This window comes from Sebastes umbrosus, chromosome 3, assembly GCF_015220745.1.
Source record: "Sebastes umbrosus isolate fSebUmb1 chromosome 3, fSebUmb1.pri, whole genome shotgun sequence".
Lineage (NCBI taxonomy): Eukaryota > Metazoa > Chordata > Actinopteri > Perciformes > Sebastidae > Sebastes > Sebastes umbrosus.
The window spans coordinates 21,607,888-21,621,719 of record NC_051271.1 but is presented as its reverse complement, the minus strand read 5'-3'; the positions used below and the strand labels follow the sequence as shown (position 1 = coordinate 21,621,719).

Below are 13,832 nucleotides of genomic sequence, written 5' to 3'. Positions count from 1 at the left end.
GCAGACAGTAAAAAGAAAAGTAAGAATCTGGGGATTATGTGTTTGGCTGCATTCTGACAACCCTGTTTCCTCATTCAATTCAATGAGCACTAAGCGTTAGTAGTGGGGGGGGGGGGGGGGGGGGGGGGGGGGGGGGGGGCAAACAGAGGGCTGCAGGGTCATCCGGCAAAAAATTTAAAAAAAGCACAATGCCACTGTTTTTTATTCCTGGTAGGTTCTTTGCAACATTAAGAGCATTAATTCTTCTGTTTACCTCGAGAACGTCATGACCGAGGATCAAATGACTGTTGCCATGATAACTTTCCAGAGTTGTAAAATTCTGCCTCAAAGTATTATAAACCCCCGTGCAGTGTTTTGGCATGTGATAAGCCTTCAAAGTCATTGATGTACTCCTCAAACTAAACCTCCTGGATCATATTTCATTTTCTCACCGGTACCTGTAGCAGCGCAGCCCCTTGTGGTTTTTTAACACCGAGAGCTATTTTCGGTCTGAACACGGCCTTACTTGTCAGACCTAGAGGTACAAGCACACCACAGCCAAGGTCATTTATAAACTGCGCAAATTATAAATATGGATGCCGTGGCCCCAACCTGGCAGTCATCCATCATCTCTCACACTATACATTCTGCTAATCAATGTCAGATGATGTATTGGGTACAGTATCTCACAGAGACTGGATGTGGTCACTGACAGCCGTGAGAAAACTTACTGTACATCTCTGAGAGGATATTATGTTCACTCACAGTAATCATTTTGTTCTTAAATGATGATTATATTACGATGAACGTTATAGATATGACATTTTTCATAGTGTTGTGGTCCAAAGAAAAGTATGCATCTCCAAATTTGGCTATTTTAAACTTTTGAGATAAACTGAAGGATTAAGTGTTCTTTTATTTATTGGAAAATTCTCCTACTTCTTAAAAAGGGCTGCAAATAATAATTATTTACAACGTCAGTTACTCTGCTGATTATTTTCTCGATTAATCATTTTGTCTATAAAATATCAGAAAATAGTGAAAAATGTCCAGGGTTTCCCAGAGTCCAAGATGAAATCTCCAAATGTCTTGATTTGTCCGAAACTAAAATACTCAAAGAAGATCAAGGAAACCAGCAAAAAATAATCACATTGGAGAAGTTAGAAGCAGAGATTTTTAGCATTTTTTCTTTAAAAAATGATAGATAAATGAAATATTTTTCTGTCAATTATCGACTAAAAAGCTAAATAAACCATTTATAAAACCTTGGGTTCGCTGGAAAATGCATCGTCACAAAGCTGAAAACAAGGCCATTTTTCTTGGCTGATGAAAAGTTGTTGATTTAAAATTAAATGGTTTTCACAGGTTAAGGTTGATATTACAATTACAATTAAGCAACAGTTTGTTAGAATATTTTGGCCCATTATTCTGTAATGATTCTCTAATTTGCTCTTTGTCTTTGTTTTAAACTGTTATGTTTGTTTTATGTCTGCAACCGTATAACTGCTGCTGCCTATCTTGTCCAGGACACTCCTTAAAAATAGATTTTTAATCTCAGTGAGTCTTTACTCCATGTTAAATAAAGGTTAAATAAAATAAAAAAAATTGTTTTTCATAGCACATAGCATAGTTTTGGCTTCAGATATGAATGTGTGTGTGGACAACACGTCAAATCCAAACAGCTGTAGAAGAACTTTCCACTTTCCACACAATACTCGGCTTAATTTTGCAATACACTCTAAGATATAGCTTTCTGTACACCACACACACTTAACATTTGCACCCAATGAGGTTTCTTTGTCCCGTTGGCTTAATGATATCAAACAAATGCTTAAAAACAGCTTCACCATCAGCAGAACTGCTCTGTATCAGCACAACAAGTTCTATCCTTTCCTCTCTCTTTTCAAAAGCTTTCTGATTGTCTTGCCCTGTTAGAGGCCTTGTATTCTAAAAGACCGTGTAATCTCCTTGTTGCTGAGCAAGTATTTAAACGTCTGCTTACGCTCTGAACAACAAACCTCTGTGACACCAGTTAAGGTACGCACACACTCATACACTCACCTACAAAACCTTGTCTTCCTGCCGTGAAAGTAATAAGGAGGCACTTGATACTTCATCAACAGCAGTTGAATACTAAGAGGAGGCAAGCTCAAGGTCTTTTGTCTTTACAAATAGTCAGTATGAAGAGCTTTAGGGTGTAGAGGGTGAGTTTCAACGGAGTAAAGCTGCCATCAAAACAGACCTGACTTTGAGTATGCTTTTGCTGTATAGTTTTTTTAATCAACATGTTGTGACAATATCCCTGTGTTTGTGTTCTTCAGAGACACTTTCCTTTTTCTGATATTAAAAAAGATGTTGATACAGTTTAACCGACAATGCCATCTAACTTTCAAACTTTGGTAATCACATTACCACTCGTAACAAAAACGAGGCAGAACAACTTCACAGACCTGACTTATAATATATATACTGCTGTAGTGTGATAGTGCAGGAAGTCACGGACTGCAGCAAGAGTCCAGACAGCACTGCAGTACAACACAAGTGCACATGAAAAGCAGGGGAGACCACACACTGTGACTCAGACAGCAGGGTTCATACACAGATTAGACAAACTATGCAGACGGCCGCATCAGTTACAGCCAGTCAGCTATCCATTCACAGGCTGTCTTCACTGATGACCAGATTACAGCGAGCAGGACACTGTGAAAGGCACAGGGCCGGCTTGTTGAAGGTCAGCGCTGAGAAGTGCTGATACAAAGACCGGGGAAAGGGACCGGACAAAGTGATTCACGGCTCACATTTCTGGAGGGGAAATCACAGCTTAGTCTGGTGGTGGAGCAGCCAATTGTAAAGGTGAAATTACACCAAAGAACATAAACTTTAAATTGATGATTCCAATATAAAATATTGTCACCGGGGTTACAGCGATCAACTGAAAAGACAATCGATCAGTATGGAGTGTTTATGACACCGATATACACAACACAAAGAATTATCTTGGCAGCAGGGCGTAGGATTAGTCAATTAGTTGACTAATCGGTCGTTTTGGTCTTAGTCAACTAAGATTTCTTATTTATATAATATCACCATGTGTATTATTAACATTATATCAATATTATATTTTTTAAATATCACTGTTATCGTCAATACTGATCTATCACGACACCACCAGAAGTACAGTACATGACAAAACCTAACCCTAACCTACAAATACAGAAATCTCTAATGTAGAACAACCAAAACTGCTCCAACTTTGGCAGAAAATAGTGTGCTCAATGTAGCATCCCATCACTCACAGTAAAACACTGATTAAAAGAATCAGGGCCAATAAAAATATAATACCATTTCAATGGAAAAAAAACTATACTACAACAGTTTCTATTATATACTCAGCAATTTTCTCTCCTTATCATTGTGCACACAAGTAGCACAACCAAACTAGCAGCACACGACTCAATGTGCTAATCAATTTACTGTTCCAAAACTAGTATAGAATTTATCATTATTATATTTCATTTGAGAATCTAGTGCTTTACAGCCTATTCACAATAAATAACAACCTATCGCTATCCCAGCTTTTGAGTGCGTATGTGTTAACGACCCAGAACTCTTAGGACTCATCTGCACTATGCTATATTGGTTGTGTTTGAATTAATGCAGTGTGAACCATGGGAGAACAGTTCCTTGCATTATGAATTATGTTTTGTGGGGGGAAAAGAAATGATAGACAGCTTAGAAACGTGTTCTTATAGTCGACAGCTTAGAGACTCCTTCAAAACACCAACTATTTCAGACACCTCAGAGCCGCTTGAGTGTGGTCACTGTCACAGGAGGGTTGCACTTTTCAAATCAGAGAAAAGTGCTTAATTTTTTAAAAGAACACCTCAGCAGATTTAGTGCAGCAGGTAATAAATAAACAGTTTTTTTCGCCATTAAAAAAAGCATTGAAATGAAGTTTAACCTCAAGAGCCGGTTACCCAGGTGGTTCATTCAGATTCAAGTCTATTGAATGTGTTGAATTATGTAGCAGAATGTGTGAGAGCCGTGCAGCACAACTGAGATGAATAATTTAACTGGACGAGTGTTTGTATGTGTGAAAGTGTTTAAGAGGTTTCACTTTGCTTCACATCTTCATTTAAAATAAGCTGTGACACTTTCCTAAAGGAGGAAGAGTGTATATTTTCTCAGCTCCTAGAGTATCAAACAGCGTGGGAAATGTCAGTGCCTTCCGGCAGCCCCGTGGCAGATGGGAGCACATTGCTCTCCAGTATGCTCTGTATGTAAAGCACAACAACAGTATAACACCATGAACCCCCAGCTTGAACTCAAGAGGTATCTAGATCAGGCATAAAGTTCACCGATCACGTACAATGTCAAAATGCAGAGACTGATTTGACATTGTCGGCTACTGACTATAGAAAAGCAGCTGCTATATTCAGATATTCAGATATTCAGAAGGTTATTGCAATATTTTTGACATATTATTTGAAAAAAAGTATTCAATTTTCACAAAACAATATTTGAAAGCCCATCAAGATAGATTCCAATGAAAGAAGAGTATCTTTTCTGACAAAATAACCCCAGTTTTTCGGTGCCATAGTTTTGAGTCTGCATTGAAATCGGGGGTAAACGAAACTGTTTGGCTGATCTGGGTGCCGGGTGGCTAGCTGACTGGATCTGTGTGCTCCCTGGAATGGGACTGCTTCTCAGAATAGCCAATGGCAGATGCCTTCCTCCCCTCTGTGTTATTTGGAGCCCAAGGGCAATGGAATCCAACCTCCTGCAGTGCACTGTGGTGTGGTCCTTACTTCAGAGACGGGCTTCATGTCCGCTGGACAAAAACCAGCCATCCTTAAATCATTGACTCGTGCCAGCAGTCTGCATGTTCTCAACAAATGGGGTCAAATGCACCAAGGTAACATCATGGGGTGACTCTTTGTTGCAAGCAAAGGAAGTTTAATGACTGAATACATGAATACACTACAGCGGCCTGTCCGATCAACTAAATAACTGTAGGACTGCACGTAACGATTATTTTCATTATGGTGAAAAATACACTATTTCTCACAATCACAATATCTTAAACCCCAATGTGATGTCTTCAAATATCTTGTTTTTCTGTCTTAAATCCAAAGATATTCAGTTTACTGTCATATAAGACAAATAAAAGTTAAAATCCTCACACCTGAGATGCTGCAACTAGAGAATGGTGGCCATTTTTATTTGAAAAATCAGTTATCAAAATAGATGCAGACTCATTCATCAACTTATCTAATACTTATTCTCTATTCAAACCCAGTGGGCAACCTCCGGGTCTGAGAAGTGAAGCCAATGCTGAAGTGCCTTAAACCTGCATTCTTTCTAATAGCCAGCAGGGGGCGACTCCTCTGGTTGAGAAAAGAAGTCTGATTGTATAGAAGTCTGTGAGAAAATGACCCTACTTCTCACTTGATTTATTACCTCAGTAAACGTTGTAAACATGAGTTTATGGTTTCAATCGCTAGTTTCAAGTCTTCTTCAATACAGCATGATGTTGTTAGGGGAGTTATCCGTGTTTTCGTCTACAACTTCAACCCTTTCACAGTGTGTTTTCAGTCCATGGAAGCTAATTGTAACATTTTGGTCACCTAAATATGTCTTATTCAGCATTGTACTTAGCTCCAGCGTCTCATGTGACTTCCGGTTGCGAACGACCAATGTAGCAACGGCCAAAATGCCGAACTCGAGGCTTCAAAACTGTAGTCTACAAACCAATGGGGGGCGTCACGGTGACTATGTCCACTGTCTAAACCAACAAAATATTAATTAAAACGAAATTTTCATGACAGTTAAAGTCTCTCCACTTCTCTTACTTGGTAGAGAAACAAGCAATTAACCATTATTTTCTAGGTTTTACGGGGATAATACTGTAAGACAAAAATACAAAAACTCCAAAATTCAGAATATACAGTACAGTGATAGTCAAACACCAAACTAAGCAAGAGATCTCCCTTCAACTTCATGCCAACTTTACTCCAGTGTGTTTCAATGTATTGCATCAGTAAAGGAAGAAGAGAAAAAAAGTAAAAAACTTCAAAAGATTAATTAGATTCTTGTGCTGTCAAACCCAATATTCTACAATTGGCTATCCAAAAAGAGGAGAAAAAAAGATTAAAAAGGTCTGAGTGATGGTGTTTGTCAAGCTGCATGAAACTGTCAGGGGAAGCCTTAATTTCTTTACAACATTTATCTACAGAGGCCGACATTAGTAACGGCAGCTGCTCCTCCAGGGCAGCAGGTTTATCTGAAGTGAATAATGAGGGAGTCAGGTAGAGCAGCAACCTTTATGTAGCACAGAGAAGTTTTAAATAAATTTACTGTTACTGAGACGCTGAGGGGATTCATTTAACTACATTTAATAGTGCTTAATAAAGAGCACATAAAAAAATCTGCATTGCTGATGTTGTTAAGAGACTTTTAGTGTTTTAATCAGGTGCTTGTTGCACAAATCTAGTTTTTCTGAGTTGGTTCCTGTTAGTGTTCCTGCTGTGGCTATTTTTCATTATAAACACAAAGGATTTCCTGTTTCCCCCTGCACCAAACTCCACAATATGTGCTGCTTCTTAAATTGTTTTTACAGCTAATATTCATTACTCATTTTACTCCGTTTACTGATAACACTGTTTTGTTTATTTCATTTAATTTGACAAGCTACTCAAGCCTAACTGTCACTCAAATGCAGCATTGTAGTACTTACAAATGTGCACAAATGTTCACAGAAGTGACAGGTTGTATCAACAGGTAGCATTTTGGCAAAACGACTAAAAATATGAGACAAAACCAAGAAGAAAGAGAAGCAAAGACTATAATTAACTAAGTACAATCCATACACCGAATTAGCTGAGGTGATTTCAAGGTGTTGTAGATGGAAAACAGTTGGTTTAGAAATATGAATAGTAAAGACAAACAACACTTGAGCCGCTATAAGATCATCTGACTCGGTAGTAGCAGAATCAGGAGCCGTATCATGTCACCCTGGTTGTCACGTAACGGACAGGGACAGACAACTCGAATTGAAAGTGAATACGAATGTCCTCGGTGTATCCGGGCATAGGTTTTCTAAAATAGATAGTAAAAAAAATGGCGCTTTCAAATAGTGACAGATGGCTTCTTGGTGTCATTATGATAGCGTGATTCATAATAAACCAAAGAAAATATGCATAAAAACGTACTAATTAACTGATAAAACTCACACATTTGTTCAAGATTTTTTAAAATGGCATTCTGTCTTAATTAATCAGTTGACAGTAGAAATAACACATGTGACAAGTGTTCCTCGGTGGATTCGTGTAAGACCAGTTGAGCACCATGATAACAACAGCTCATAGTCGGAAACTGACGGACTGAGAAAGGCCAACAAATGAAACAAACAACACATAAACAGAGCAAAAAAAACAAAAACTACAGTAGTTGTGTGGCTCTAATTAACGTGTCTGTAGACAAACTACAGGCAACCCTGAGGCTCTAATTCAAACGCGCTAAAGAAAGTTGCCACACACCCACAACACCTGCTCCAACAGCAAATGCATCTTGCTGATAGTTGTTGATGATACAGACATAGCTGCTCTGGGCAAGTCCAGATCACCTTACTCAACAGGCCTGCAGTGCAGGGTGTGGCGAGTGAGAAAAGCAATACCGCAACTAAAATGTCCTGCTGTTAATCTTCAATCTATATCCTGATCTCTATCTCCTGCAACAGCTGGATGCCCATTTTGGCTCCCGGAAATACAGTTTGGCTTCTCCTGGTCACGTTTTAATTGGGAATTTAACCTAGGACCGTCTTTATCAGTACAGTAGGAGAAGTTTCAGGGTCAGTATAGATCTCATTTTAAGATATGAGACATTATAGAGTCCTGCAGGAGTGAGTCCTAAAACCCGGAAATGAGTTAGCATTTTAGCACTTCCGGTTCCCTCATCTCAAAGTTTATTTTTTTTAAAATTTGCTTTTAGTTAGATGCCTGAAATAAGGTCTGTTGTTAACACAAGATTTTTTTCAAGTTTTGCTGCACAATGTAAAATACATCACTCGTGAATTTTGAAGCTTTTACAAGCCTTAAAAAGATCAGTTGCCAACAAGTGGCTAAATGAGACTACAAAACATCATCACGCCGAACTCTAGTCCGCCTTTAGCTGAGTGGTGGTGACGTGAAGTCATGTGACTGTGATGTAGTTAATTTATAGGCTAACGTTAGCTTTTTAATTCTGGCGATTGCATTTACGCTTCAAAAATCATAAAAGTGGTGTTCATTGGTGAAGATTACGAGTAGACATCATAAACGTTTGCTTGCAACAGAGCTTATTTTCTGCAATAATCCTAAACCCAATGGAAAAATCCCATTGGCTTTTTGTCGAGGGAACCGGAGCGATGCTAACTTCCTGGTTGGCCTACAAAAATATGTCATCCCTGCACCACTCTATAGGTACAAGAAACAACATTGCCTCATAGAAAGCTCCCATGTCCATATTAATATTTTGATTGGAATAAAACAAAAACAGAGGAATAAAAAAGTAGACAATATAAGCAACAAAATTCAAAGTTAAAGCATACAAAACTTGTATTTTACTGTATAATTTGTTCTTAATGAAGACGTAGTTTCAGGCGACTTAAGTTGGTACCATACCGCAGAGACCCTGGGAAATCCCAGCTATGCCATTCACTGGAGACAGCTGACACATGCACAGCAGAGCCTACGTGGCTTCCTGTTCTGCATGGAGCAACAACAACCCTATGATCTGGCCCTGTGGGCCCCTCCATTTAGTCCATCCAACAAAACAGACTTCATAAACAACTTTAAAGCTCAAGTTCCCTTTCTTCAGTCTAAAGCTTCCTGACTTGCTCGCCTTTTTAAACAAGAAAAGCAAATAATCAAAAGTAAAAGTGTTCCTGGGCACAAACACAGATGCCTTAGTCTAATCCACTGGCATACAGATGGCAAGAACACTTTAACTCAAGGTGTACTGTGCTTTTCCCTAGTTCTTTCTTGTTTAACAGTCAAACCAATTATTCAACTTATCCTCTTACAACAGTTCGTATGATATCTTAACAAAAAGTTATTGCTCATTTTTTGTGCGTTTTCCTATGAATGTCCAGCAACAATTGTCAATTTCCACTCGTTACATGCATACAGTCTTTTCAAAATAAACTTCCATCTTCCCAGGAAATAACTTTTTTGATTAGGTTTAGGCAGCAAAACTACTTAGTGAGGTTTAGGAAAAGATCGTGGCTTAGGTTAAAATAACTACGGAAGTGGTGTTACTGGACTTAAGTACCGAAGTTATGTGACAAATGAATCAACGTTGATTTCTGGTTTCACGCAGGGTACGAAAAAGCGGTCTCCGGGGTTAAAATCCGGTGTTGTTTTAGGCATTTACTCTTAAACCGAAGACCGGACAAATCTTAGTAAGTAAAGACAAAATGTCTTTGATGCTAAATAAAGGTACGACTGCAACATATAAAATTATACAGGCTATATGTAGAGATGTAATCAGGGATGACGCATAACATCTAATGTCAAAGGAGGTGTAACACACCGGATCCCTCTTTGTCTACCTTTCTTCTTCTTTTTAAATCAACGCTGCCTCGCCTTGCCACAAAGATTTGACTTGACATTTTTAAGCCTGTGGCTGGGTTAACTAAAGAAACCTCCTGCTGCGGTCTGTCACAGCTTATACTTTGAACCTACTGTTTAACTACTGCATAAACAGCACTAATTAAAACTAAATCACCATAATAGACCCTTTGTCTAAAAAGCTGGTCACCAACACGGCGGCTAGCTTTGATCTGAGAGACAACCAAAAATGGAAAAAGGACACGCTGACACTCCCCTGTCATTGTGACATCTACCCTTATTTCTATTTTAGTCTGATATTTCACAACCTTTCTCCTCACTACCCCATCTATCTCCAAGTTTTTCTGACAGGAGGTTGATATTTTTAACCAACTATCTTTCTATATCTCATGACATTAAGGAAACACCGTCAGCACCACTATACTGTAATTCAACAGTTGGAGTTCCTTTCGGCACGATGTTCTCTGCTTAATGTTTAATTAAAATCCTGACAAGTTAATTTAAACAAATTTAAAGCACCTACTAAAATCTGGTTGGCCATAGGTATGTAAGCCAGATATAATATAAAAAAGCAAACACATGTTCAGTATACAAAGCTAAAATAATTATTTCCTGCTTTATATGTTTTAATAAACCAAAACTAAAAATTAACATTGGTGAATATGCAGAATTTTTTTTTCAATTTACAAAAAGTGACATAAGCACTATATCTAATTAAAAATAATGAAATTCTCTGTAACACTTCATCATTTATAAATAGTAAATTGATAGTTAATAAAAATTTTGTTAATAGTTGTTCTTCTGTTAAACAAACCATGACATTATAATATTAATTATATTATTACATTAATTATAAATCATATTATTATAATTATAATGTTTACTAATTATTACTTATGCATTAATATATTATTTTAACAGTTTATTGTTGCACGCATAACATTTTATATACTACATTTTAAGTATTTGTTAAAGATAAATTAATTAATTGTAAACCTTTAGCAAATTGTTTGTAAAACATCTATAACAAATTACATAATTAGACCAGATATTTGTAACACTCTGTTAATGGTTAATAATTTCTTTGTAACCTGTCTATAAACATTATTTGGATGGCTATTATAAAGTTGCAACTGATGATTATAATACCTTGTTAAATGGGTAATAAATATGTTGTAAAGCATCTATGAACATTATTTAGATAGATAGTTAATACTTTGTCAATGGTTAATTATTGGTTTCTGGGCCATCTATCTATTTATAGATGTTTCCCTGACAATTTCTTAAAGGTGGTCTCCAAATCATTTAGTAATTATTAAGAAATACTTAATATAGTTTATAAAATGTTTTAATGTATGCAACAATAAACTGTCAATAACTAGTTTTTTAATATAATAAGAATGTAATTGTTGTCGTCTCTTATCAGCTTAGCAGCTATACAATATATAATTTATAAACAAATTATTTCATATTACACAAACTAATGATAAAATAACAGAAATTATAGCAGAACTAGTAATTATTAACAAAAACATTATTAATTATCATTTCATTGTTTGTGAACAGTAAAATAACTATTAATTAACTATCATTTTACCATTTATAAATGATGGTTATTATAAAGTGTTACCAAATTCTCAAATGGCAGCATGAATAAATTATTTGTCTGAATAAATCTTGTATAAGTACATTTTATTTAATCTGCATTAAAAGAAATATCAATTAAAATGTGAAGGCTGAACACTTCTGTGAATGTGTCGTCATGACTAGCTTTAATCTCTTGATGTTTGAATGTTAGACTGCCAGTGACAAAACATGAAGAGATTTAGAGGGTTTATGTCTTTCACACACTGCCCCCGGTTCGTTTGGGAAGCATCTTGACATGAGAGTTTAATCTTATTAATTTCAAAAGCTGAATTAATTCAGCAGGAGTGTCAGACTTTTAATACAAGTAATGTTAATGTTACAGCTCCTAACGGGCAGCCTTGTTTGATGTCAGAAGAAGGAATTACTAATGTCATAGTTAAAGAGCACTGACTTTTTAGAACTGCTTCAACCTTCAACTTGCTCTAACACATTAGAAGAATTGAAAATTATAATGTAAAGTTAAGAAAGTTAAGAAAACAAAACCATTTTATGTTAAGTCACCACCCGTCCTTTGCTGGCCACGATGGATGACACCGACGGATATAATGTATTCATTTCATTTGTATACATTTCAAGGACAACAGATTACTGTATATAAAACTCCTATAACCCCATCTATAATGAATAAAAGTATTTATTAATCGGAATATTTAAGATATTAATTATTTACCGTTAAAAACAAAACTTTTAATTATAATTACTCCATAAATTGAAAGTGAATAATGTATGTTTCCTATTTTCTATCCAATTATAATATATATCTTCATCTAAAAACATAACCTAAAAATAGGCTCATTGGCGACGGTCTTTTTAAGGTTATATGTTGGTGTCCGTTGTCTGTCATGGGTGGAGCCATAGCACGCAAACTTTTGTATCTGTGGGCGTACGGAAACGACTGAAAAACATCTGACAAAAGGACAAATCCATCTTATATCATCACAAGTGTATTAATTTGTTCTTATTCATTCTTACCAATACCCCTTAAGCGGTTTTAAAGGTAAAAACACTTGTGTATTCAAGTTCAAGCAAGTCATTAAAAGGAAGATAATCTGCTCATTTGTTTTGTGGGGGTGTGACTTTACATTCATTTGACATGTAAAAAAGGTTAATTTGGTAGTAAATGTGTAAAAGTGAATGTTTCATTGTGCTGACAAAACAAAAGCAAGTAATAAGTAGAGCAGAAATGAAAGTAGCCAAGTAGCTTCAGTTTTGATTCGCCAAAGCAGTAGGTACACAAAGCAACAACAACCTAGGTTAAATGGGGGGAGAGATGACCTTTGACATGTTAGGGTTCTTGGGCTCAACCAAACCTAAACTGTACAACTGGCCTAATACGTACAATACTCACCCGCCTGCGACAGAAAGGCAAACCCTGAGCAATGATGTTGATGCTAAATATCTTGAGTACTTTCTGAGGGGGTAACGGTTCCTTGGCAACGTCCTTGGGGTTTTCCTTGTCAAGTGGCTGGTTTTCCACGTGGGACGAAGTCTTCTCTTTCCCAAAGGCAACATTTGGCATCTTTCTCCGAGCACCAGACGAGAAACGGGGTATAGGGCAATGCCTCAGCATTGCAAAACAGGCCGTCTACTGGATCATATCCCAGAAGGAGCTCCCAAACCTGTCCGACTCTTGTCGCAGATAACTTTTCTTACATGAATGTAGTACCTTCCTTAGACCTCACAACTAGACGTCTCAATACTTTCACTTGCTGAGCTTCTTCACCTACCTACTCAGAACTCATCTCTCTGCTGACTGGCACCCTTTAAAATATCTCTGGGGTGTGAGGTCACTGTTGTGCCCAAGCCAGGCGGAGCAGCTGCCGTCAGGGCCTGAAAAGAGGATGGACCAACTCAGCCTCTCCCCCCTCAGACAGGCACTGTGGAATCTGCTCTCATGACCCCTCGGCGGTGGAATGTGGACCAGCAGTCGTCCGACGCAGCCCACGTGTCCGGGGAGCTTCCTCATTGTGGTCATTTTCTGACCTCCCTGTGGTCCTCCCAACTTAGTGGACTACATCATCACTGTGCCCAGTTAACTTTTTCGCAATGAAAAATGTCAGCATACAGCAAAACAGAAGATCCTCGTCCGAAATCACATTTATCAACGTGAGTGATGACGCTAGGATATGTTAAATGCTAACCTTCTCTGACTCTTCCATGAACCAAGGTGTTCAGGAATGTCACTAACTCTGTTTATGTCAGCAAAGAGGCTGAGGATATTTCAGGAGACGATCACACAGCAGTTCAATGTTAGTATGTGTGACACATGCACTTAAACAGGGATTCACTTGACCAAGTGTCAAGAGGGATGAAGTCTAATAAAGTGTGTTCACTAGCAGCTACGAAGAGAGAAGCCGCAGCAGGATGTCGTTCCTGTTTGTTTAAACCTACACAACAAGACACTCATGAAGTGAAGGTATAAAGGTGTATAGGCATGACAATGAGTGCGACATCAGGGAGTTTAGTAAAAGTTAATATATGCCGTTTATGCTGATTCCCACAGAAAATTAATATGCAGCAGAAAACAGCTGACAATCTGATGAATATGTATGAATCTACAGATAGAGCAAGTGGCAAGAGACAGCCTTCTCTGTGTGC

At 37.5% G+C, this 13,832-nt stretch overlaps 1 protein-coding gene across 2 annotated transcripts in view; it reads right to left on the bottom strand.

The window, feature by feature from the left end:
• Nucleotides 1-13,005, bottom strand: part of LOC119483508 (F-box/WD repeat-containing protein 7) — an 80,940-nt gene extending 67,935 nt beyond the window's left edge. The window contains exon 1 of one of the 2 annotated variants that reach the window (XM_037761677.1): nucleotides 12,574-13,005. In XM_037761677.1, the coding sequence (XP_037617605.1) occupies nucleotides 12,574-12,804 (231 nt within the window). In that variant the 5' untranslated portion in view covers nucleotides 12,805-13,005. The remainder of the gene's footprint in view (nucleotides 1-12,573) is intronic. The other variant, XM_037761687.1, reaches the window with a different exon arrangement.
• Nucleotides 13,006-13,832: the final 827 nt, after the last annotated feature.